This window comes from Haliotis rufescens, unplaced genomic scaffold (genome assembly GCF_023055435.1).
Source record: "Haliotis rufescens isolate VD_foot unplaced genomic scaffold, xgHalRufe1.0.p SCAF_1, whole genome shotgun sequence".
Lineage (NCBI taxonomy): Eukaryota > Metazoa > Mollusca > Gastropoda > Lepetellida > Haliotidae > Haliotis > Haliotis rufescens.
Window position 1 is genome coordinate 86,123,810 of NW_025963779.1, and position 25,899 is coordinate 86,149,708.

General features: G+C 41.5%; 1 protein-coding gene across 1 annotated transcript in view; it reads left to right on the forward strand.

Annotated features, from left to right (window-relative positions):
- The window catches only part of LOC124147102, a 69,745-nt gene that overhangs the window by 25,966 nt on the left and 17,880 nt on the right, over window positions 1–25,899 (forward strand). Inside the window, exon 2 of the mRNA XM_046517724.2 lies at window positions 23,775–23,969. Coding sequence (XP_046373680.1) covers window positions 23,775–23,969 — 195 coding nt within the window. The remainder of the gene's footprint in view (window positions 1–23,774; window positions 23,970–25,899) is intronic.

Sequence of the window (25,899 nt, forward strand, 5' to 3'; positions counted from 1 at the left end):
CGCTAGTCAACAATCTCCATGACTGTTTTTCATCATTGCATTGTTTCGAGCTTAATCCTGGCATCATCCTCGATTGTCCAAGGTACAATATATCCATTCTATCATATAATATATACCATATACATACCTTAGACCTATTCGCTAACATAGTTTCGTTTGGGACAAAATCTCCAAGTCTCCCATCAGTATTGTACCATAGAATTTCTTTCGCTCATGAGTGTAATTGCTTTCAGTAGAATGGATGCGAAACACACTAGATATCGACACTCTTTAGGCACTATACATTGCCATTTCTGGGTACCGACATCATGAACATCGATTCACACGGGATCGGGTGGTCAGGCTTGCTGACTTGGTTGATGCATGTCATCGTATCCCAATGGACCCGTGAAGATCCGGGGTAGAATAGGTCCCCAGCAACCCATTCTTGCCGTAAATGAGGACTATGCTTGTCGTAAGAGGCGACTAACGGGATCGGGTGGTCAAGCTCGCTGACTTGGTTGATGCATGTCATCGTATCCCAATTTCGTGGATCGATGCTCATGATGTCAATCACTGGAAATGAGGACTATGCTTGTCGTAAGAGGCGACTAACGGGATCGGGTGGTCAAGCTCGCTGACTTGGTTGATGCATGTCATCGTATCCCAATTTCGTGGATCGATGCTCATGATGTCAATCACTGGATTATTTACAGACCGCCGTGATGATATATAGCTGGAATATTGCTGAGTGCGGCGTTAAACAACAAACAAACAAACAAAAACTTCATGTCTCCTCCCCACGAAGCTCATGCAGTTCAGGCGCTACTTCAGGTTCCCCTCGTTGGTCATACAGTTTCCATGTAGTGTTCCCACGTGCTCGTGAATACAAGGCGCTACTGTGCTTGTCTTTCCTGTCTTGTGTAAACAGGTTGTCTTTGGTATCTCCTCACAATACGCATGTAGACATGCACCTTGGTCGGGATCACCTAGCCCATTGTGATCAGCAAGTGTTAAATCAATCACTGAATATTAATAGCTTTATAAGTGCTAATATTCGAGCTCATTGAACCGAATATATCACACAATACAAATGGAAATATATCTGATATAGAAGACCAGAACCATTTACGCGTGTCAGACAATATGCCTTTGTGTTATTCAGTCTGTGTGTCATTGTGTCTGTAGGCGAGCGCCAGGGGCCTCCTGTGGAAATGTCTTATGTTGCCACCAAGAATGGCGCCCTGGCTGACGACATACGGCAAATTATACGTACAGAACAGGAGCTGATACCTTACAGGCTGACTGTGCTGATGCAAATTAAGACCGAGTTGACTATGGACTTCAACTTCTTTATTCTTTGACGTACAGGTGTTAGAACTTCTGCACGCAAGTGATAAGGCTTGATAAAGGTAGATCACCTGTATCGAAGAGCCGCATTGAAAGAAATTCAATAAAAATATTGAACCCTGTCTCCAGTAATACTACTTTCTTTTTAAAAAAAATCCAAGGAAAGTTATTGTGCTGATAAACATTAAGAACAAGTACCGTATTCGACGTAATAAGCGCCCCGCTCTAATAAGCGCCCATGGCGATATTTGCTAATATATTGGCTAGTGAACAATCCCAATTAGCACCCCTTTCGATTGATCAATGTACACAAGACATATTTATTCTTGTATAATACGTATGTTATATGCACCCTTAATAATGGGAAATTAAATTCTGGAAAATATATCTGTCGTATATAAACATTTCAGGCTGTCCGCATAAACAAAGAAATGTAAGATCTTTCAACTCTGTTGTTTTTCACCAAAATAATATTGTAATAAGAGCCCCCCATTTCTTATTTTGAGAGCGCCCTGGGTGCTTATTATGTCGAATACGGTACAGCTTTATGGATAACATCTTCTGGTTTATTGTTATAAATACTCACGTTTCGACGTATATTCTTACTCCAGCTGGATAACGGTGGAAGAATCAACGTCGAAACGTCGCTATACGCAATCAGAGGCCAACAAATTAGACGGTCTGCATAATTATACAATAAACTAGATGTTGTTATCCATAAAGTTGTATGTTTTCTTATTTACTAACCAACTTCTAGAATGCGTATCAAAAAGTTGATAAACATTAGACCTACACAACTAATGGAGTCGAGAAATGATAGGCTTCAAAATACACACACGCAAAGGATTATCAGCTGAAAGGCTGTGCTGAGTAGAGCGGCGGTAACCACCGTTAATCTTGGGTGATTCTAGTCTGTCTGCTCTCCGGTCCTCCATGTGCTGCTGTGTTTGTCTACGGTTCGGTATTACCTAAAATCGGTTTGTCTACATATCGGGCCGACACCGTCAGGGCGCGGATGTGCTGGTGTTAGCATACTTCAAAGGCGTACGGTAGTCGTAGCGCTAAGATAGCTTTGTGGTACGGGGCCCGATCGGCGAGTACGATGACGCTTCGTCAGCCAAAACCCTGAGTCTCGACCCCTATTTTAGACTAGCATGAGATACTAGGGCATATTCTGATCTGGAAGGGGCGGCCGGGTAGCCTAGTGGTTAAAGCGTTCGCTCGTCACGCCGAAGACCCGGGTTCGAATCCCGACATGGGTACAATGCGTGAAGCCCATTTCTGCTGTCCCCCGCCGTGATATTGCTGGAATATTGCTAAAAGCGGCGTAAAACCAAACTCACTCACTCACTCACTCTGATCTGGAAAACCCAACTTGACGGAACTACACGCACTTTCTTGAAGTAGTTCGGTCAAATTTGTTCAGATTATTCTCGCGGACGGATTATTCAAGTTGTGTAGTACTATATTTTGTTAGCTTCCTGAGTGAACTGAGTGTGTCAGTAGCAGATCAAGGTGAAGGTCGTGCACGTCAGAAATCTGTCTTGCGTTGACATGGGGTGGAGAAGAGATAAACAACGCATCAGTCAACTCAGTCGTTATCTCATCATTGTTTACGTCAGATACCCCGCTGTTTACATCGTCACCGAATAAATTTGCTTTACACAAAGGCCAGTCGCTGAATACTCCTCCAACACGATATCATCTGATAAATAGTTTCTTACAACACGGCAAACAAGCCAGAAGGACGGACTCCTTGCAGGGCCGTTCACCGACAAAGTGTGGACACTCCAAGCCGGATGATGAAAGAGCGAGCTGTTGATAGGGGGCAGATATGTCTGAGATTGTAGTAGCCTTTGTTTGAGAGGCCTAATCAGTCTAGAGTAACGGCACGTGTTCCGAACATAGGGCTTCGATATGGATCTCGGTGTCTGCCTTGTCATGTTGTGTTAAGTGTTTTAAAGTAGGATTACAAAAAACGTTTCTACTCAGTTGAGAAAAAATGTTTTCATTAGCGTCAGTAAGGTTGAAATGAATGTTATACATTTTTCACAACTTATATGTATACATTATATGACATGTATACGACTGAAGACAACCCAAAATATACAACTGTGACCTGTACCGCCACACGTGGTGTTGAAATGTCCCGTCTGTCGCTGTAGTAGACCCTGCCGTGGTGACCCTCTCACACACACTGCGAGAAGACATTTAGATGCTATCACAATCCCTCCCTGATCAAACGTAAACAATCTGACAGGGGAGATAACCCGATGTCGATGCTTCTAGGAGACCTCAACCAAAAGTAGTACATGTGACATCTTTCTCATGTTTGTGTACATTACCTATTACCACTATCATCACATAGATGTATGAGCTATTGTTTTCTTAGAGAATAATAGATGACTTGGTAAACATGTCTTCAAGATTACAGACCACGGCAAGATTTTACGTGGTTCCCATGGAAAAATGATTCTGTAATACAAAATAGAATATATTTGTATCGCAAAGACGGAGTTCGTGGCTCATGGACGGTTGGAAGGTTGGCTTTTATGTTAGATGAGGTGAAATTGGGTTTAACGTTGCGTCCAAGATTATTGCACTTATATAGCGACGTGTGTGTGCGTGTGTGTGGGGTGTGTGTGGGGCTGCTTGTACTAGTCCGGACAGATGCCGATTTATAGTGCTAGCACACTGAGATACCATGCAGCAGTTTAACATGAATACCCCACTCAGACACAGTATATTGACTCCGAGCCGATCAATCCTTGTCTTAGCCCCTTAATGCCGAGCGCCAGACAGGGTAACAACAAGTACCACCTTTTTACGTCATTTTGAATGACGCGGCTGGGATCGAACCCCGGACCTCCCCCCTCCAGGCGGACGCTGTACCATTAGGCCACGGAGGCGGTGGCTTTTATGTTAAATCATAATGGTGTGATACTTCCCAAACACACATGACATAGATAAGACCTCACGGATACCCTTGATTCCTTAGGTTCTTGTCACATCTCGGGTGTTTTTTTACTGAAAGTTAACTAAACGTGGTGACCATAGATATAGATACATCTCTATCTAAACAAATGTCATCTGAAGATTACTTCACACAACAGAAACACAAACAATATGTGAAATGTTGACATGTCGGGGTGAGACATTTAGGCTGGAAGTCGACATCCTCATGGGCATCACCTGTGCTCCACTTCTTGATGATGTGTTTCTTTATGCTTATGTATCGAATCAGGAAGTTTAACTTAAGCTTCAGGTATATCGATGATCTGCTATCGTTCAGTAGCCATCAAATAGCCAGTTCCCCTGATTTACCCCCCTGAACTAGAAATAAAGGGGCCAGTGAGACCGCCTCATCTGTTTCATATTTAGACCTATGCCTAAAGATTCAAACTGTCAAAACTCTCCACAAGACTGTATGACAAGAGGAATGACTTCAACTTTCCTATGGTCAACTTTCTCTTAGTGCTATAATTCAATCACAATTTTTAAGGTATAATCAAGCATGCTCTTTCAAAGAAAAAATTCAAAGAGTGACTCAAAAGCTGTTTAATTAGAACTGCAACATTCAAGGACTCAGTAAAGATTTCTAAATTTCTGAACGTTTTATGGTAGACATTTGGACCTTTCCAAATTTGACGCATCAGTGACAAAAAGTATGTCTCATGAAATTCCCTATGTTGACTTGTAACCTATGTTGCCGTGTTTTTAGGTGAACAACTGATTTGCCTTTGCATGTGTTTGTGACGAGTGCAGGATTCAGATCCAATGATTCCACTGGACATATATTACTCCGTGCAATAATTCAGAAATATGTCTGTAAAAAGAAAGGTGTATTCTGCTGTTTGTCTATTGATTTAAAAAACGCTTTTGATACTATTAAACATGTTGTATTACTGTCAAGCCTTAAACATATGTGCACAAATGGGAAAATCTTCAATATTCCTTCAGCAATGTGTTATCAGCCTGTGCACGAACTTCAAATGTATTGTCTAATTACTTCCAGTGTAATATTGGTATTCGCCAAGGCTGCATCCCCATCTGTTTACATTCTTTATCAATCAACCTGTTAGTGTGTTGTAGACAAGCAGAAATACATCCCCTGATGTAAATAATCTATTGGCTCTCATGTTTGCTGATAACGCTTCTGTGGTAGGTTTATACCACATTACAGTTACGAAAAAGGATTGATGGTTTGAAAAGTTTTTTGTGAATTAACTGGTGTGAATTTTTTTGGTAAAAAGACAAAGGTTATAGTGTTTCGTAACCGTGGCCAATTGCGACACCATGAGAATTGGTATCTATATGGCCAAAAGCTTGAGGTGGTGTCATTGTATAAATACATGTATTAGGATTCGTATTTACAACTAGTCTAGGTTGGACCAGAGCACAACCTGCCTTGCATCACACGTTAATAAAGTAGCCCCCAAGGCTATATATATACAGTAAACTACGGTTATAACGAACACGCTTATAACGAACTGACGGATATAACGAACTTACTTTTTGGTCCCGACTGTTTGCTGTAGTTATGCTGTATATATGCTTATAACGAACTACGGTTATAACGAGCTAAAATTAGTAGTCCCTTTGAGTTCGTTATAACCGTACTTTACTGTACAGGTATCGTGTAATCTTTTCAGATTTTTGATGAAATGATCACGCCGAGAGTCTGCTGGCATAGTCACATGGGCTACACATTTCAAACATATTCTATTTCGATTTGGGTTGCATATGGTATGGATGAGCAAGGATATTGGAAATATTAACACTTTCAACAGACTGTTTTATATAAAACAGTTTTGATAATCTTAAACAAAACTGGTATTCTACGTTCAATACTTCTCATCAACGTTCCAACTACATTCTGTATAGGTCACCTTTACACGTGGACCAATATCTGCATTGCTACCCTTTACATTTGAGAATGTGTTTCACAAGATTTAGATGTGGAATTTTAGACTTATGACAGAGACAGGAAGACACACTGACCATTCAAGAGAATGTTCTCATTGTAGGCTTAATGACAAAATGTACGTAGAAGATGCAGAAGAAACAAATGTATTTTAGTAAATATATCAGAAATGACAGTGCAATCAACACATTCATAACTATAATGAACACTCAACATACACAAATAATACATGACCTCTGTTCATACCTAGTTAATGTGCATAAAATACGAAATAAGTTTAATACCACTTAATATAATTTATTTTCAAGAATACTACAAATGAAGGTGTCTGTGCTTTATGTGTGCATAAGTCCGTGTATGTGTTTATCTACCTCATACCAAGAACATTACTAATTACATCCTTATTAAGTACGTTCTACTATCTACTTCTGTATTTTGGGCCAGTGCCTTCTATATTTAATAAATTGCCTGCGTCTTACGGGTGCTATCGGTAGGGCAGGATATGCTCACCTCTTCGCGAACACCTGGTATCATCACTATCTTATAGTGATTCATAAACACCTGGTATCATCACTATCTTATAGTGATTCATAAACACCTGGTATCATCACCATCTTATAGTGATTCATAAACACCTGGTATCATCACCATCTTATAGTGATTCATAAACACCTGGTATCATCACCATCTTATAGTGATTCATAAACACCTGGTATCATCACCATCTTATAGTGATTCATAAACACCTGGTATCATCACTATCTTATAGTGATTCATAAACACCTGGTATCATCACCATCTTATAGTGATTCATAAACACCTGGTATCATCACCATCTTATAGTGATTCATAAACACCTGGTATCATCACCATCTTATATTGATTCATAAACACCTGGTATCATCACCATCTTATAGTGATTCATAAACACCTGGTATCATCACCATCTTATAGTGATTCATAAACACCTGGTATCATCACCATCTTATAGTGATTCATAAACACCTGGTATCATCACCATCTTATAGTGATTCATAAACACCTGGTATCATCACCATCTTATAGTGATTCATAAACACCTGGTATCATCACCATCTTATAGTGATTCATAAACACCTGGTTTCATCACCATCTTATAGTGATTCATAAACACCTGGTATCATCACCATCTTATAGTGATTCATAAACACCTGGTATCATCACCATCTTATAGTGATTTCATAAACACCTGGTATCATCACCATCTTATAGTGATTCATAAACACCTGGTATCATCACCATCTTATAGTGATTCATAAACACCTGGTATCATCACCATCTTATAGTGATTCATAAACACCTGGTATCATCACCATCTTATAGTGATTCATAAACACCTGCTCATGACAGTCGGAATCGTACAATGGAATTTGCTTTCAGTAGATATTTCTTATCATTATGGTAATGTTTTGTCGCTTCTGTATAGCCCGTTTACATCCTTACTCTTTTTATGAGTATTTTCCATTATATATAGTGTCAAATAAAGTCAAATGTTATTTTCGCAATAAGTTGGCCTATTTTTTTAAATTTGTTACTGAATCAAGTGTTTCAATTTGTTCTGTATTATCACAATAATTAAAATCAACTGTTTCAAATGGTTATATAATGCTGATACAATCTCATCTCCTTAATAGGTATCAACTATTACTTTGTAAGTTAGTCTTCATTTAAAGTGTAGGTCATAGATGATATCAAAATGTTGGAGATATATACATGTAACAAGACAAGTTGTTCATATAAGCGAAAATCTAAGGCGCAGAGCTTTGAAGACATGGGTGACTCAGTGTTGCAGAGGAGGTACATTCAAGACATTAACATGTTAAACTTATGTTGGGATGGATTTACATCGAATTTCTGAGGTATGTACTTATATCTCAGATTTTTATATACATTGCATATTAGAACAAAATGACATTCATCCTCGATATATTGGCGTTTGCAGATTAAACACAATCTGTCTTCTTTAGGGTCTTTTTATATCCTATATCTGCCAGTCTCCATTCTAAACTGGTGTAAGCAGCATCTCAATTGAGTAAGTGCAACCCTAAATTTGGAAATGGACTAATCCTTGATATAAGTTTTGAGAAAATATATGAATTGAATATATGATAGCGATTTAGAGCTTGGTGCCACGACTGCACGCCAATCTTGCTCATATGAACACTAAAGTCTAAACTGAAGTTCCGACAGAAAGTTCGAAACATTATTTACATTACTCGTACATGGCTTGAGTGCGCACCGACACGGGGACGCAGAGGGTGGTCGGTTTATATGTATTCTAGTTCATCTTTACATCCCGGTCTCAGTATAAACTACTTGTTTGTTGTTGTTTTTGTTACATTTGGGATAGGTGAAATGATTTGATGTAATTGTTTCAGGGGAAGGTTAACGGTATGTAGATGTTACGGTGAATATATATTTATATTTGCAATGAAAAGCTACTCGATACGATGTGATGACATAAGGTTTGCCGTGGTCACGTGGTCGACCCCCCGCTGACATTCATTGACGTAGCGAGTCCAGTATTATAACCTGGATTATCAATAGGTTCAAAGGTGACTGTTTAAGTAAGTTTAACGTCATCATGATCTGCACATGCAGCGTGCACTTTGGTCCACATTCTTGAGGATTCGCTATACTACGAACCTTAATTAGGCTAACATTTAGGTCCGTGGTTATACGCAGTGTTTTTGTATTAATATTCAGTATAGTGTACCATACATTTTCCTGTAGTCTGTTTCACATTCTCTGAACCATATTCCCACCCCCATCCCTTAGCCCTAAATGAAACAAGTCTAGGTTTTCTACAGGTTCAAATTCAGGTTCTGAATCTTCCATCTCACTGGCGCAGCTTTCAATTTACATGGACTAAATAATAAACATCACACTATAGCCCCCCGTGGTATAACCGAATACTGCTGACTATAGACCGCCGTGGTATAACCAACATATTGCTGACTATAGGCCGACGTGGTATAACCGAATACTGCTGACTATATACCGCCATGGTATAACCAACATAATGCTGACTATAGACCGCCGTGGTATAACCGAATACTGCTGACTATAGACGCCGTGGTATAACCGAATACTGCTGACTACAGACCGCCGTAGTATAACCAACATAATGCTGACTATAGACCGCCGTGGTATAACCGAATACTGCTGACTATAGACGCCGTGGTATAACCGAATACTGTTGACTGCAGACCGCCGTGGTATAACCAACATAATGCCGACTACAGGCCGCCGTGGTATAACCGAATACTGCCGACTATAGACCGCCGTAGTATAACCAACATAATGCTGACTACAGGCCGCCGTGGTATAACCGAATACTGCTGACTACAGGCCGACGTGGTATAACCGAATACTGCTGACTACAGACCGCCGTGGTATAACCGAATACTGCTGACTACAGACCGCCGTGGTATAACCAACATAATGCTGACTATAGCCCGCCGTGGTATAACCGAATACTGCTGACTACAGACCGCCGTGGTATAACCAACATAATGCTGACTATAGCCCGCCGTGGTATAACCGAATACTGCTGACTACAGACCGCCGTGGTATAACCAACATAATGCTGACTATAGCCCGACGTGGTATAACCGAATACTGCTGACTATAGACGCCGTGGTATAACCGAATACTCCTGACTACAGACCGCCGTGGTATAACCAACATAATGCTGACTATAGACGCCGTGGTATAACCGAATACTGCTGACTATAGACCGCCGTAGTATAACCAACATAATGCTGACTACAGGCCGCCGTGGTATAACCGAATACTGCTGACTACAGACCGCCGTGGTATAACCCCAATACTGCTGACTACAGACCGCCGTGGTATAACCAACATAATGCTGACTATAGACCGCCGTGGTATAACCGAATACTGCTGACTACAGACCGCCGTGGTATAACCAACATAATGCTGACTATAGCCCGCCGTGGTTTAACCGAATACTGCTGACTATAGACCGCCGTGGTATAACCAACATAATGCTGACTATAGCCCGACGTGGTATAACCGAATACTGCTGACTATAGACCGCCGTAGTTTAACCGAATACTGCTGACTATAGACCGCCGTAATATAAGCAACATAATGCTGACTATAGACGCCGTGATATAATCGAATACTCCTGACTATAGACCGCCGTAGTATAACCAACATAATGCTGACTACAGGCCGCCGTGGTATAACCGAATACTGCTGACTATAGACCGCCGTGGTTTAACCGAATACTGCTGACTACAGACCGCCGTGGTATAACCGAGTACTGCTGACTACAGACCGCCGTAGTATAACCAACATATTGCTGACTACAGACCGCCGTGGTATAACCGAATACTGCTGACTATAGACCGCCGTGGTATAACCGAATACTGCTGACTACAGACCGCCGTAGTATAACCAACATAATGCTGACTATAGACGCCGTGGTATAACCGAATACTCCTGACTAAAGACCGCCGTAGTATAACCAACATAATGCTTACTACAGGCCGCCGTGGTATAACCGAATACTGCTGACTATAGACGCCGTGGTATAACCGAATACTCCTGACTATAGACCGCCGTAGTATAACCAACATAATGCTGACTACAGGCCGCCGTGGTATAACCGAATACTGCTGACTATAGACCGCCGTAGTATAACCGAATACTGCTGACTACAGACCGCCGTGGTATAACCAACATATTGCTGACTACAGACCGCCGTGGTATAACCGAATACTGCTGACTATAGACCGCCGTGGTATAACCAACATAATGCTGACTATAGACCGCCGTGGTATAACCGAATACTGCTGACTATAGACCGCCGTGGTTTAACCGAATACTGCTGACTATAGACGCCGTGGTATAACCGAATACTGCTGACTACAGACCGCCGTAGTATAACCAACATATTGCTGACTACAGACCGCCGTGGTATAACCGAATACTGCTGACTATAGACCGCCGTGGTATAACCGAATACTGCTGACTACAGACCGCCGTAGTATAACCAACATAATGCTGACTATAGACGCCGTGGTATAACCGAATACTCCTGACTAAAGACCGCCGTAGTATAACTAACATAATGCTGACTACAGGCCGCCGTGATATAACCGAATACTGCTGACTATAGACGCCGTGGTATAACCGAATACTCCTGACTATAGACCGCCGTAGTATAACCAACATAATGCTGACTACAGGCCGCCGTGTTATAACCGAATACTGCTGACTATAGACCGCCGTAGTATAACCTAATACTGCTGACTACAGACCGCCGTGGTATAACCAACATATTGCTGACTACAGACCGCCGTGGTATAACCGAATACTGCTGACTATAGACCGCCGTGGTATAACCAACATATTGCTGACTACAGACCGCCGTGGTATAACCGAATACTGCTGACTATAGACCGCCGTGGTATAACCGAATACTGCTGACTACAGACCGCCGTAGTATAACCAACATAATGCTGACTATAGACGCCGTGGTATAACCGAATACTCCTGACTAAAGACCGCCGTAGTATAACTAACATAATGCTGACTACAGGCCGCCGTGATATAACCGAATACTGCTGACTATAGACGCCGTGGTATAACCGAATACTCCTGACTATAGACCGCCGTAGTATAACCAACATAATGCTGACTACAGGCCGCCGTGTTATAACCGAATACTGCTGACTATAGACCGCCGTAGTATAACCTAATACTGCTGACTACAGACCGCCGTGGTATAACCAACATATTGCTGACTACAGACCGCCGTGGTATAACCGAATACTGCTGACTATAGACCGCCGTGGTATAACCAACATAATGCTGACTATAGACCGCCGTGGTTTAACCGAATACTGCTGACTATAGACCGCCGTGGTTTAACCGAATACTGCTGACTACAGAACGCCGTGGTATAACCGAATACTGCTGACTAGAGACCGCCGTGGTTTAACCGAATACTGCTGGCTACAGACCGCCGTGGTATAACCAACATATTGCTGACTATAGACCGACGTGGTATAACCGAGATATTGCTGACTATAGACGTGGGTGCTGTGACCGAGATTCTGCATGACCAAAATAAAAATCAGTTCGCTATTGAGTATAACCTCGTACCACAGTACTCCCTAGAGAGGGTAACCGGCAAGGAATCAAGGGTAAGCCCCTACCACAACCCCACTATAATGGTGTGCACTTGGTACCCGACAGGAAATCGGACCACTATAGTGTATCACGCTCTACCTCGGTCCTTTTTTTCCTAAATGTTGTGTAGCGGGTACCCAACAGGACATCGATTCACTACAAGGTATAACGCCACACCTTAGTTGTCTAAATATCTTCACTATATTATACTGTCCTGCCGGGTTTTATCGATCGTTATAAACTATAAACCCTGGCGAGTCACGTATATAATGTGAATAACGACACTCCCTTTGACACAGGGAGATAAATACATTTATTCAGGATTCTCCTATAGTGCAAAAAAATACCACGTTTCACCCTGAGAAGGATATATCATGATGATGTCGTTAACACCTTCACAGGGATATATAGTGCAGTTATAAAGACTTCCCACCACTGTTTTATCAAATTAAAAAAAACACAACCTCCACGCACGTTACTGATACGTTGAAAGGCCTCTGTGGAATGTTGAGCCGCGTGTTCGGATTACGAAGGTCACTGGCAACTATTTGTAGCAGTGGTCGGTCAGTCATGTAAGCGTTCAGTGTAATCGGATGTGGAACGGTTGCTGTGACAAATCCAAGTGTGAGCTTACAATATACCTACGTAGTATTTTTAGCCGTGAGGCAATATCTTTACTCTACGATGCAAAAAAGAGTTTACCATAAATACATATTTCAAAACACTGCGAGGGCTTTGACTGCATTTGTTTGTTTGTTTGGTGTTTAAATACCGCACTCAGCAATATTCCAGCTATATGACGACGGTCTGTAAATAATCGTGCCGATGCCATGTGGTAGGCGTGAAGATGCATGCGCACCACATATCGTGTTCTCGTTCAAGTCATGACCTATTAAGGAATCACAAAAAATATGTTTCAAAATATACCTCATGAATTTCCTTCAACCTTTGTCCATGTTTATATCTGTTTGTTTTGACCTTCCCCGCGATGGACAGGGGTTTGAGTAGCGGTATGTTTCCGGTGCGTATGACTAGACTGGTGCGTGGATGGCCGTCGACCTGCAAAGGATGTTGACAGTGACGGATCGTCTGCTGACAGGACATCCGTGACGTCACGACACCGGTCACTTATTTCCTCCATGTGTCTCAAATTAAATGCGCAAAACAATCGCTGTGTGAGAAAAGGTCACACCATGTGCAGCTCCCGGTACTTTGGTTTATATTCCACTTCAGTAATGGATGGTTATTGCGCACTTATAACCAGTGCCATTTCTGTATCAGAGGCACTGATCGCCAACTCACGGAGCACGATCTCCCTGCGCACCAGCTGATGAAGCATGAGGAACGTCAATGCCTACAAACTGATGGAGCACGCTCCATCTCATTGCCCACATGATTTCGGTCTTAACAAAAAAGGAATCTTTTCGGTTTCGTGTATAGCAGCAAGCAAAAAATGTCGTGATAGGCGACTGTTGGGTAGCCCAGTGGATAAACCGAAACGTCACACTGAAAACCCGGGTTCGATTTCAAACTTGGGAGCATCTTGTGAAGCACACTTAATGTCTTCCTTGATTAAATATTGCTCTCACTCACTATATATAGGCTTTTTTCGAACAGTGTCGCATCGGGAAATTGGGAGATAACACCAATTTTAGAATAGTTTGACACAAGATGGTTACTACTATGTGAATGTAGAGTCGATGAGACGTAAACTGAAGCGAGGGGCAAGCTATTGAACTGATTCAGACCGCGCGTATTTATCTGAGATCGGAACAACGTTAGTATGGCTGTCGATACTCTGAGTCCTACCCTTCTCTGTACCTACGTCTGTCAGACATAAGACAGTAACATGCACAGGTAGATTGTGGACGTACATGTTGAAGTTATTTATTCAATTGAAAGCTGTTTACATAACGCACTACTGTCGTCGGAGCACTGTCGAACGTCTCGTCTATCGGCTCGTCTAAGACTATCACAAAATAGGACAGCTAAGGATGAACTTTAACCTTACCCACCCCCATCCGACCCTGAACTTAGTGCAAAGGACAAACACATTGAGAGACCCCCCACTTCTTAGACCCGCCCACCCAGCATACTGCAGAGGAAGGGGCTTTATGGCCATACAATATTCCCGGGAAAAAGCGCGCTACTGATAAGGAGCTGACAGTATGTAGGTACATGTAGATAGTTTACACTGGCACATCGCCAGTCCGCTCGGCACGCGAAAACAACGTTGCTATTGTTCTTTTCAAGTAAATCTTTGTTACCCCTGAGAGTTACCTCCCCTTGCTACAACCCGACAAGTGTACGTTGGTAGTGGGGTGGGTAAGATTTTATATTTGTGGATTAGACGAGTTGGCAATGCGCCCGTCTTTACATAGAGTGTTCAGTGTTCGAACCTCAACCAGTCGCCAGCTGACATTTCTTAAGGATTGCATTGTCAGCGGTTGAGTGTGATTCTATGAAGGCTAGTCGCACCTCAGTGCTCCCGAAGGCTGGCGGACAATCAGTAGGCTTTGTCCGCCATTGAATCCGAGGCACACGCGTTATGCTGGCGACAGAGCGGAGGTATGGTCTGGAGAGATGTGTCCATATTCATGTCCATATTCATGCCTGACACCTTACAGGAGTCTCGGACACAGGTCAGCTCTATACCTGTCGAGACGCCACGAGGTCAAACAACAAGACGGCCATTGTATAGAGCCAGTATCGGGGTCAGGCAAGAACCCATGGCCACGGTCAAAACAGCATTGGCCATTGTTGACGACCCGTGATCATTATCACGTCCTTCAACGAGTGACATACAGTTAGGGAATTGTGCAGGACGTTTAGTTAATGTGTAAGGCATAGTCTATAAAGGATAGTATATTTATAAGGTCATTATGGAAATGGCAGTAAGGGCGCTCAACTTATGGCTAAGCTTTGAAATTTATAACCGATTGCAGTCCTGTTTCAGATGAAGTAGCAATACTGAGTGTGATCAGAATATGGGCGGGTGAAAAGGCCAGAACCCTGAGATAAGAACGCGGGACAGATTTATTTGTTTGTTGTTTCACGGGGCACCATCAATACTCCAGCTCTATCACGGAGGCATGTTCATAATTACGCCAAGCAAATCAGTCACTGGAAGTCACCGAGCCTGGCCAAAACATAGGACAAACGTAGTACTGTTCTTACCCAACAGAAAGACCTTCATGTGGACACGAAGTGATATGCAACAATGAAGCTTCTAATGCTTGGGGCGGTGCTCGGATAGCCTCGTGATTAAAGCGTTGACTCGCTACGACGCCGATGCCGCGTTCGATATCCAATACGGAGATGTATTTATGAAGCCCATGCTTGGTTTCCATGGTCGTTCACTAAGAATATGTGATCGCGTTCTTTACCGTGCATACATTTTGCAATGTTGCCACGTCAGAATGTATACCGTACATGTCACATGAAATCTTACACCTTTAGGATCTTGTACTTTACACAATGTTGCCACCACCAGGATATACAGCCCTGTGCCCCACAGTGCATACCGCATGTAATATTGCCATCGTCAGGATAATTATGCACTATACCGTATATATTATATACAATGTTGCTACCATCAGGATATATATACTTGCTATTTTACCTTGCATGGCCCATCTATACTTAACGTTGCCGTTAAGTATATTTAATCCTGTACTCTACCGTGTATACCACATGTTATATTGCCAGAGTCAGGATACTTAATTATGCACTTTACCGTGAATACTATATACAATGCTGCCCCCATCTTGATATATAACCTTGTACCTTACCTTGCATGACCGTCTATATACAATATTGCAACGCCACCGTCCATATTACATGCAATGCATATTTTGTAGACCCGTGAAGATCCGGGCAGAGAATACGTCTTCACCAACCCATTCTTGCCGTAAGAGACAACTATGCTTGTCGTAAGAGGCAACTAACGGGATCGTGTTGTCAGGCTTGCTGACCTGGTTGATGCATGTCATCTTATCCCAATTGCGTAGATCGATGCTCATGATGTCAACTTTCAAGGTTATACAGTATTTCGTAGCAAATATCTCAAGAAACAAAAAGTAAAACGTAGCTTTTGTAATAAAACTGGTCTGGTTATTTTTTTTCCAATTTGACCTACTTTGCCAATACATCCGCCTACTATGAACTCTTTAAGCAAGAATCACCCCAACTATGTACGCTTAATTCTGTCCATGGGCTTCTGTCTTTTTGGCTTCCTTTTCGTGTGTTCTCCGTCCATCATGTTGTTACAGTTTTATCAGGCTCGCTGACTTGGTTGATGCATGTCATCGATCCCAATTGCATGGACCGATGCTCATGACATCAACCACTGGATTGTCTGGTCCAGACTCGATTAGTTACAGACCGCCGTCATATAGCTGGAATATTGCTGAGTGCGGCGTTAAACAACAAACAAACATATTTTGTAAGTGTGGAACAAGCATGCCGCAGTAGGTAAACAGGCGATATGTTATAGGCTGAGTGGAAAAGGCACACATATGGCAGCTTTCCGCATCAGTAAATAAGGCATATTGTCCCAAGTTATAAACAAGTGTAATGAAACGTGAATGTGAAAGGATTTGACATTGAACATATGAAAAGAAAGTTCAGTTCTTGATCCCCATCCGTTGCTTTATATCTTGCACTCTTCCAGGTATACACACAGCTGTAGCCATAAAATATCGCGCTTGTGGAACGCAGAGACGAGCCGAAACAAACACGCCCAGCTCCGACTTTATGAATGATCAGAATTATCGATTTGTATGTACTGCCCCACCCCCGTCGCGTCTGGCCCACCAGGGAGGTATAGGCTCACTACAGAGAGAAAGAGTGGAATGTCATTGACGACTGTACACAGGGCTGCAGACAGTCTGCCTCAATAGGGGATCGCATAGCTGCATATTGTACATATACCAATATACAGGGACAGTGAAACCAATGGTGTGATTCATATTACAGCAGCAGATAACGGTAGAAACGTTGTATATCACACCCTGAATGATTGAATATTGTCACCGTCACACCCAGAGTCAAAATCTGGTTCACATATTATGTTTAGATATGATAAACAGCACAGCTATTTCCTTTTGATCTTCTGAATCATTTCCGAAAATATGCCAGTGTGGTTCAGCAAAGAGTTGTTTTTGTTGAGCTTCTGAAGCATGCTTGATGTAGGTGTTGTTATGTACCTGACATGCGAACGTCTACTTTCACTGCTGTGACCGGTGATTTAGATGGGTGCTGGAATGCACCTAAATGCCCCGCTCACATAACTCAAGGATACTGCACAGACATAATGTAATCCTGGAATGCTTCGTGGCCATTGACATAAGGTGTTACAGTTGTAATTAGCGAACAAGCGTGTCACATATGTTCGAGTATTGAACCTATAAGATTTCAGGGAAATACACTACTGGGGACGAGTGAGTGAGTGTGGGTTTCTGCCATTCTTGGCAGTAAGCCAGTTATATCACTGCAGGGGACATCATTGTCTACACAGTGAACCCAGGTGGAGGATCGAACCTTGACCTACGACGTGACAAGCTTTAACCACTAGGCTACCCCACTTCGGTGACAAAGCAAATACGATGCAAATGTTTTTTGTGACTCCGTTGTATTTGCCCTCCCTTAATTACAGCAGACAGGATTATGTCTCATGCATATGGCGGCACAGCTGATAACTATATGTGTATATCAGACAGTCAAAGCAGGCAAAGGGGACAAACACACACACACACGCACGTACGCACGCACACACCCACACCCACACACAGACACAGACACACACACGCACGCACACACACGCACACACACACACGCACGCACGCACACACACACACACACAGACACACACAGACACCACACACAGAGAGCAAACTGTCTCTGACATATGTCATTACTGCGTGCAACTTAGTGACTTTTATCATCTATATCGTTTGAAGATAAGGGAGTGAATAAAAGAAAACATACGAAGTACGTACGTCATACCTATTGCGCCTTTTCTCAGAGGTTTGAGTCACCCAGACGCCATTATTGGCGCAATTATGGAAATTGTTGACGTTTCATGTAATAGATTCTTTCATTATAGACTGAATCTGATCCTAGAGCGTATACCATACCAATATGACCATATCTTCGTATGTAACACACCAATATGCATTTTACCTTCGTATATAACATACCAATATGCATTTTACCTTCGTATATAACATACCAATATGCATTTTACCTTCGTATATAACATACCAATATGCACCATACCTTCATATATATCATACCAATATGCACCATACCTTCGTATATATCATACCAATATGCACAATACCTTCGTATATATCATACCAATAGCTAAAAGGGGCCAAAATGAAATTTGTCCCTTTTTGCATATTATTGCATTAATAACATCTACCTGTAGAAAGAATATTGTATGTTTTCACTGATGCGTTTTTTGAAATATAGCTACTTAAAAGTCTATAAAAGGGCCAAAGTCAAGTTCCAAAAGGGCCAAAGTCACTTTGCTAGATTTTGGCCCTTTCAGCTCTTATTTCTGTGTGTTGTTGAGTTGGTATTGGTTTAAATCATTTAAAAGTACTTCAATAGTATGTGTTTGTACTTTCAGTAGTAGTTTATCAATCTCACATGTTAAATTCCATGCAAATGCCTGAGGGTAAAATAGGGCCAGAATACAGACATTTGCCCTTTCCCTTTCTTGAATGTTTTTTTACAGCAACATATATATCCCTACTGTCAGAATGCGTTAATGTCTAGGAATGTATCAGTAAAAAGAAAGTTCATTAACATGCATATAGTTATGGTTTTCATCACTTTTCTCAAAACAGACTCCACATGACATTGGCCCTTATGTCTCTACGCTCTTCATTTTAACTTCGTATATAACATACCAATATGCATTTTACCTTCACATAGAACATACCAATATGCATTTTACATTCGTATATAAAACACTGATATGCAATTTACCTTCGTATATAACATAGCAATATATATTTATCTTCGTAAATATCATACCAATATGCATCTTAATTCACATATAACATACCAATATGCATTTCACCTTCGAATATAACATACAAATATGCATTTTACCTTCGAATATAACATACCAATATGCATTTTACCTTCGTATATAACATACCAATATGCATTCTACCTTCGTATATAACATACTAATACGCATTTGACCTTCGTATATATCATACCAATATGCATTTCACCTTCGTAGATAACATACCAATATGCATTTTACCTTCGTATATAACATACCAATATGCACCATACCTTCGTATATATCATACCAATATGCATCTTGACTTTGTATGTTACATACTAATATGCATTTCACCTTCGAATATAACATACCAATATGCATCTTAATTCACATATAACATACCAATATGCATGTTACCTTCGAATATAACATACCAATATGCATTTTACCTTCGTACATAACATACCAATATGCATGTTACCTTTTTATATAACATACCAATATGCACCATACCTTCGTATATATCATACCAATATGCACCATACCTTCGTATATAACATACCAATATGCATTTTACCTTCGAATAGAGCATACCAATATCCATTTTACCTTCGAATATAGCATACCAATATCCATTTTACCTTCGAATATAACATACCAATATGCATTTCACCTTCGAATATAACATACCAATATGCATCTTAATTCACATGTAACATACCAATATGCATTGTATCTTCGTATATAACATACCCATATGCACCATACCTCGTATATAACAGGGGGCACGGGTGGCCCACTCGACTAAGGCGCCGCGATTCGCTGTGCAGAGTTGCGTCCCTTTGGAACGCCAGAAACCTATGAATGTGGGTTCGAATCCTGGTTCGCCCCGATTATGTTTCTAGGTTTGTCAGCACCATACTCGTGCTCGTGGGTTTCACCGAAGTGGTAAACGTTTGAGACCTGCATCACTTCTTGCTTTCCTCCCACATTAAGCTGACACGCCGAGATATGACTGGAATACTGGTAAAAGCGGCGTTAAATCCAACTCACTCACTCACTCACTCGTATATAACATACCAATGTGCATCTTAATTCACATGTAACATACCAATATGCATTTTACCGTCGTATATAACATACCAATATGCATTTTACCTTCGAATGTATCATACTAATATGCATTTTACCTTCGTATAGAACATACCAATATGCATCTTAATTCACATGTAACATACCAATATGCATTTTACCTTCGTATATAACATACCAATATGCATTTTACCTTCGAATATATCATACCAATATGCATTTTACCTTTGTATATAACATACCAATATGCATTTTACCTTCGAATATATCATACCAATGTGCATTTTACCTTCATATATAACATACCAATATGCATTTTACCTTCGAATGTATCATACTAATATGCATTTTACCTTCGTATAGAACATACCAATATGCATCTTAATTCACATGTAACATACCAATATGCATTTTACCTTCGTATATAACATACCAATATGCATTTTACCTTCGTATATATCATACCAATATGCATTTTACTTTCGTATATAACATACCAATATGCATTTTACCTTTGTTACCTCATCATACCTTCATACTTGACATATGTTATATAATATATCTGCAAGCACTGACATGTAAACCAGCTACACCGTATATATTGCTCCTATATCACAGCTAGGTATATAACGGGCAGAAATATGGCAAATACACAGTTTTTTCCAACATTCATGAAATACCTACTGTGGCTTGATACTATCGGGTCTTGTTTATGTCTTCCAGTGACTTTTATCATCTATATCGTTCAAGATAAGGGAGTGGATAAAAGAAACATACGAAGTACGTAGGTAATAACTATTGCACCTTCTCTCAGAGGTTTGATTCACCCAGACGCCATTATTGACGCTATTATGGCAAATCTTGGCGTTTCATGTAATAGATTCTTTCATTATAGACTGAATCTGATCCTAGAGCGTATTAAATAAAGAAAGTGTCACATTCACGTGTTAATCGTGCCGGTTTCGCAAAACAACTGTCAGAATTCAGTACATCGTTGTGACGCAGGTCCGTGAAACGCGCATGTGTAAAACAATCTTCCCCCTGAACTGTCAGAGAACAGTGGAAACAGGAGTACAGTGTCAGACCAACACTCCACAAGCCCCGTTCCGCAAGAACTCATTCATGAATGTAAAACTGATTAAGAAAATGCATGTGACGTTATCACAAATACATGGAAACACACTGGACGCATTTATAATGTGGACTGACAAAGAACACAGGACACAAGAAGCGTTAACACTTTGAAATTCCAGACAACAATATTGAATGTTTAGATCATTGTGTGATTTTACATTGTTTGTGTGTTGTTGCCATCTACCCAGCAGATATACTCAGTGTATGTTGACATACAGACGAAAGGATTTACAATGTAAAGTCCCAGGTGTTCTATACAGACCTGTGTCTGTGAGCCGGACACAGACGCTTCGAATTGTGACAGATACTTCAGTGTGTCGGGATCAATGGAAGTGTCTGATAGGCTGACCCCAGCACACCTATATAATATGTCCTGTTTGGGAAAGTGTTCGTATCGCTTATCAAGGGTGAGTGAGTGAGTTAGGTTTAACGCCGCTTTGATTTGTGTTCAGTTGTATCACGTCGAGTCTGTAAAATGTTGGAGGAAAGCCCGAAGTAATGCAGGTCGTGCTGAAACCCATGAGCACGGGTATGGTGCTGACAAACCTAGAAACATAATCGAACATAAGACGAATCTGGGATTCAAATGACCATTGTTCTGTGGATCTTGTGACCTGACAGATACTAGTAACCCCGTATGACTATGTCCTTACTGGCGCCTACCATTGTAAAGAAAGGGGTAGCGGGTGGTCCGTGGTACGATGGATATGTGCATGTCCTGTCTCGGCTTACATAGAATTCTAGTGGCGAGTTCACTAGCACATGATAGTACGTGCTGGTGTGAGGTACCCAATGACTGTGACGGTGACGGCAAATTTGCATAGATAACAGTAATTGAGAATAGTTAAACGACTTTTAGAGAAATCTGGTATCGACTTGTCACGCCGACCTCTAACAGTCTTATCAGCCACACCTGTGTCTATGGGAGTGCAGTAAATTTCATCGTCATGCCCTGCACGTGGACAACATGCGTACACCCTAAATACCTGTAGCAAATCAAATATGTTTGCCCAAATTCTGTGCACCGCCTATTTGTCTCAAACGCGTTTTTGTGAGTTGGTTCCACTTATCCTGGATGAACACTAGTGACACCATGTTTCACAATAGAAAACTGTTATGTGATTGAACTCAAAACAAACCAATTGGCCCATGATATTTATCATGTCAGAAGTGATATTTAAAAATCCGGACAAAGGATAGAGCTGACTTGAGCCATATTTTGTGATATGGTGAAAACAGGCCAGGTGAGCTACTGACCCTTTTTTGGATAAAACACTGGGAAAGCACACATTTCATAATTCCCTGTATTCATAGATTATTGGTGCTAGGTATCGAAAAACAGGGAAACATGTGTAAAATGTTTATAATATCGAGACCCTTAAGTTGTAGTTGTTACCAAGACAACCTTACCGATACCATCACTTGGTATTTTGCCTAAAACTGCAGCCGCATCATGATACACATTTGCAGATGAAGAAAATGAAACATTTATCAAAATAAAATGTATTTTTTTCTTTCTAATTGTATGTAATCGCCACAGCGCTTTCAAATATTTGTTTTAAAATAGTTTAACCGAAAGCGTACGAAAGCATGTTGACGACATGTATAAAATTATACCTTCACAGACGAATTTCTTTAATAAATAACCAAATTTCAATTCGTTTTCATAAACGAAATTGTACTGAACCAAAAACATTCACCTTGTTATGCTGTTTATCAGAACCTTGCATCAACATTGTTATGGCTATATCACGGCGACCTGTAAATTATCTAGGTCAGGCTAACCAGCGGTTGATAACCAGAGCAACCCCCCACGCTGGCGTGGTACGGCGCCCACAGCAGGCAGGTCACATACAGATCTCCATTAGTCGGTACTGGCGCTAAGCATGGCGTACGTGGCATCTATTCGGCCACTTCTTAGAAGTTATCTTTAAGAATAGTATTAAAGCATTCGATGTGATGTCCATTTTGGTGTGATTTTTTCTTGATTTATTTTGTTCGAATCCTGATCCTCTAGATCTACAAATTGAAAACGTCCTGATCTGACATGCTGTGTTGTTTCAGAGCTGGAGTGTTTATCCCACCTGTGTCCGACTGGTTTTATACGCTACAAGAAGTATTGCTTCCGGTTCGTCATGCACAGCAGGAAGACGTGGAGGGATGCGCAGAAGTACTGTCAGGACGCTGGCGCAAACCTCATCTTCCTCAACTCCACCAAGAAACACGACTTCGTCGCTAAACATCTCAAGGACAACTTTGGTGAGTTGATAGTTCCTGGACGCTGAAGGGACAGACTTTTACAATCTTAACGTTTGTATATATCACGGTTCTTCCTGAAGGCTCAGGAAAATGGTCAGTCCCAGCAAGTTTGATCAAGTTTTTCAAGATAGTGAGATAGTGAGAGAGAATGAGACAAGGAGATAGTGAGATAGTGAGGGAGAATGAGATAAGAGGATAGTGAGATAGCGAGGGAGAATGAGATAAGGAGATAGTGAGATAGCGAGGGAGAATGAGACAAGGAGATAGTGAGATAGCGAGGGAGAATGAGACAAGGAGATAGTGAGATAGTGAAGGAGAATGAGATAAGGAGATAGTGAGATAACGAGGGAGAATGAGATAAGGAGATAGTGAGATAACGAGGGAGAATGAGATAAGGAGATAGTGAGATAGCGAGGGAGAATGAGATAAGGAGATAGTGAGAAAGCGAGGGAGAATGAGATAAGGAGATAGTGAGATAGCGAGGGAGAATGAGATAAGGAGATAGTGAGATAGCGAGAGAGAATGAGACAAGGAGATAGCGAGATAGTGAGGGAGAATGAGATAAGAGGATAGTGAGATAGCGAGGGAGAATGAGCTAAGGAGACACTGAGATAGCGAGGGAGAATGAGATAAGGAGATAGTGAGATAGCGATGGAGAATGAGATAAGGAGATAGTGAGAAAGCGAGGGAGAATGAGGTGAGGTGAGGTGAGGTGAAATTGGGTTTAACGTCGCGTCCAAGATTATTGCACTTATATAGCGACGTGCATGCACGTGTATGTGTGTGTGTGGCTGCTTGTACTAGTCCGGACTGATGCCGATTTATAGTGCTAGCTCACTGAGATACTGAGATATAAGGAGATAGTGAGATAGTGAGGGAGAATGAGATAAGGAGATAGTGAGATAGCGAGGGAGAATGAGATAAGGAGATAAGGAGATAGCGAGGGAGAATGAGATAAGGAGATAGTGAGATAGCGAGAGAGAATGAGATAAGGAGATAGTGAGATAGCGAGGGAGAATGAGACAAGGAGATAGTGAGATAGTGAGGGAGAATGAGATAAGGAGATAGTGAGATAGCGAGGGAGAATGAGATAAGGAGATAGTGAGATAGCGAGAGAGAATGAGACAAGGAGATAGTGAGATAGTGAGGGAGAATGAGATAAGGAGATAGTGAGATAGCGAGGGAGAATGAGACAAGGAGATAGTGAGATAGCGAGGGAGAATGAGACAAGGAGATAGTGAGATAGCGAGGTCCCAATGAGATAAGGAGATAGCGAAGGAGAATGAGATAAGGAGATAGTGAGATAGCGAGGGAAAATGAGATAAAGTGTGAGTGAGTTTGGTTTAACGCCGCTTTTAACAGTATTCCAGTTGTTTCACGGCGTGTCAGCTTAATGTGGGAGGAAAGCCCGAAGTGATGCAGGTCTTAGACGTTTACCACGAGGGAGAATGTAGACAAGGAGATAGTGAGATAGCGAAGGAGAACGAGATAAGGAGATACTGAGAAAGCGAGGGAAAACGAGATAAGGAGATAGTGGGGGAAAATTAGATAAGGAGAAAGTGAGGGAGACTGAGATAAGGACATAGTGAGATAGTGAGGGAGAATGAGATAAGGAGATAGTGGGGGAGAATGACATATGGAGATAGTGAGATAGCGAGGGAGAATGAGTATGCCAGGGCACATATTGTTCGTGTGCGAAGGCTGCCTGTACTGTCATGGATGAACGCCTATTTCTGGTGTTCCCCGCCGTGATATTGCTGGAATGTTGCTAAAAGCGGCGTAAAACCATACTCACTGAATGAAGGGACCCTCTATACAGTCGTTTCCTTGGTCGTTTCAACAGAGAAACGGCGATACATATCAATCATATGTCCTCTGGTTGGAATAGGCCGATCTATACACAGTAAAAAAAGTGTTGCACCCCCACATT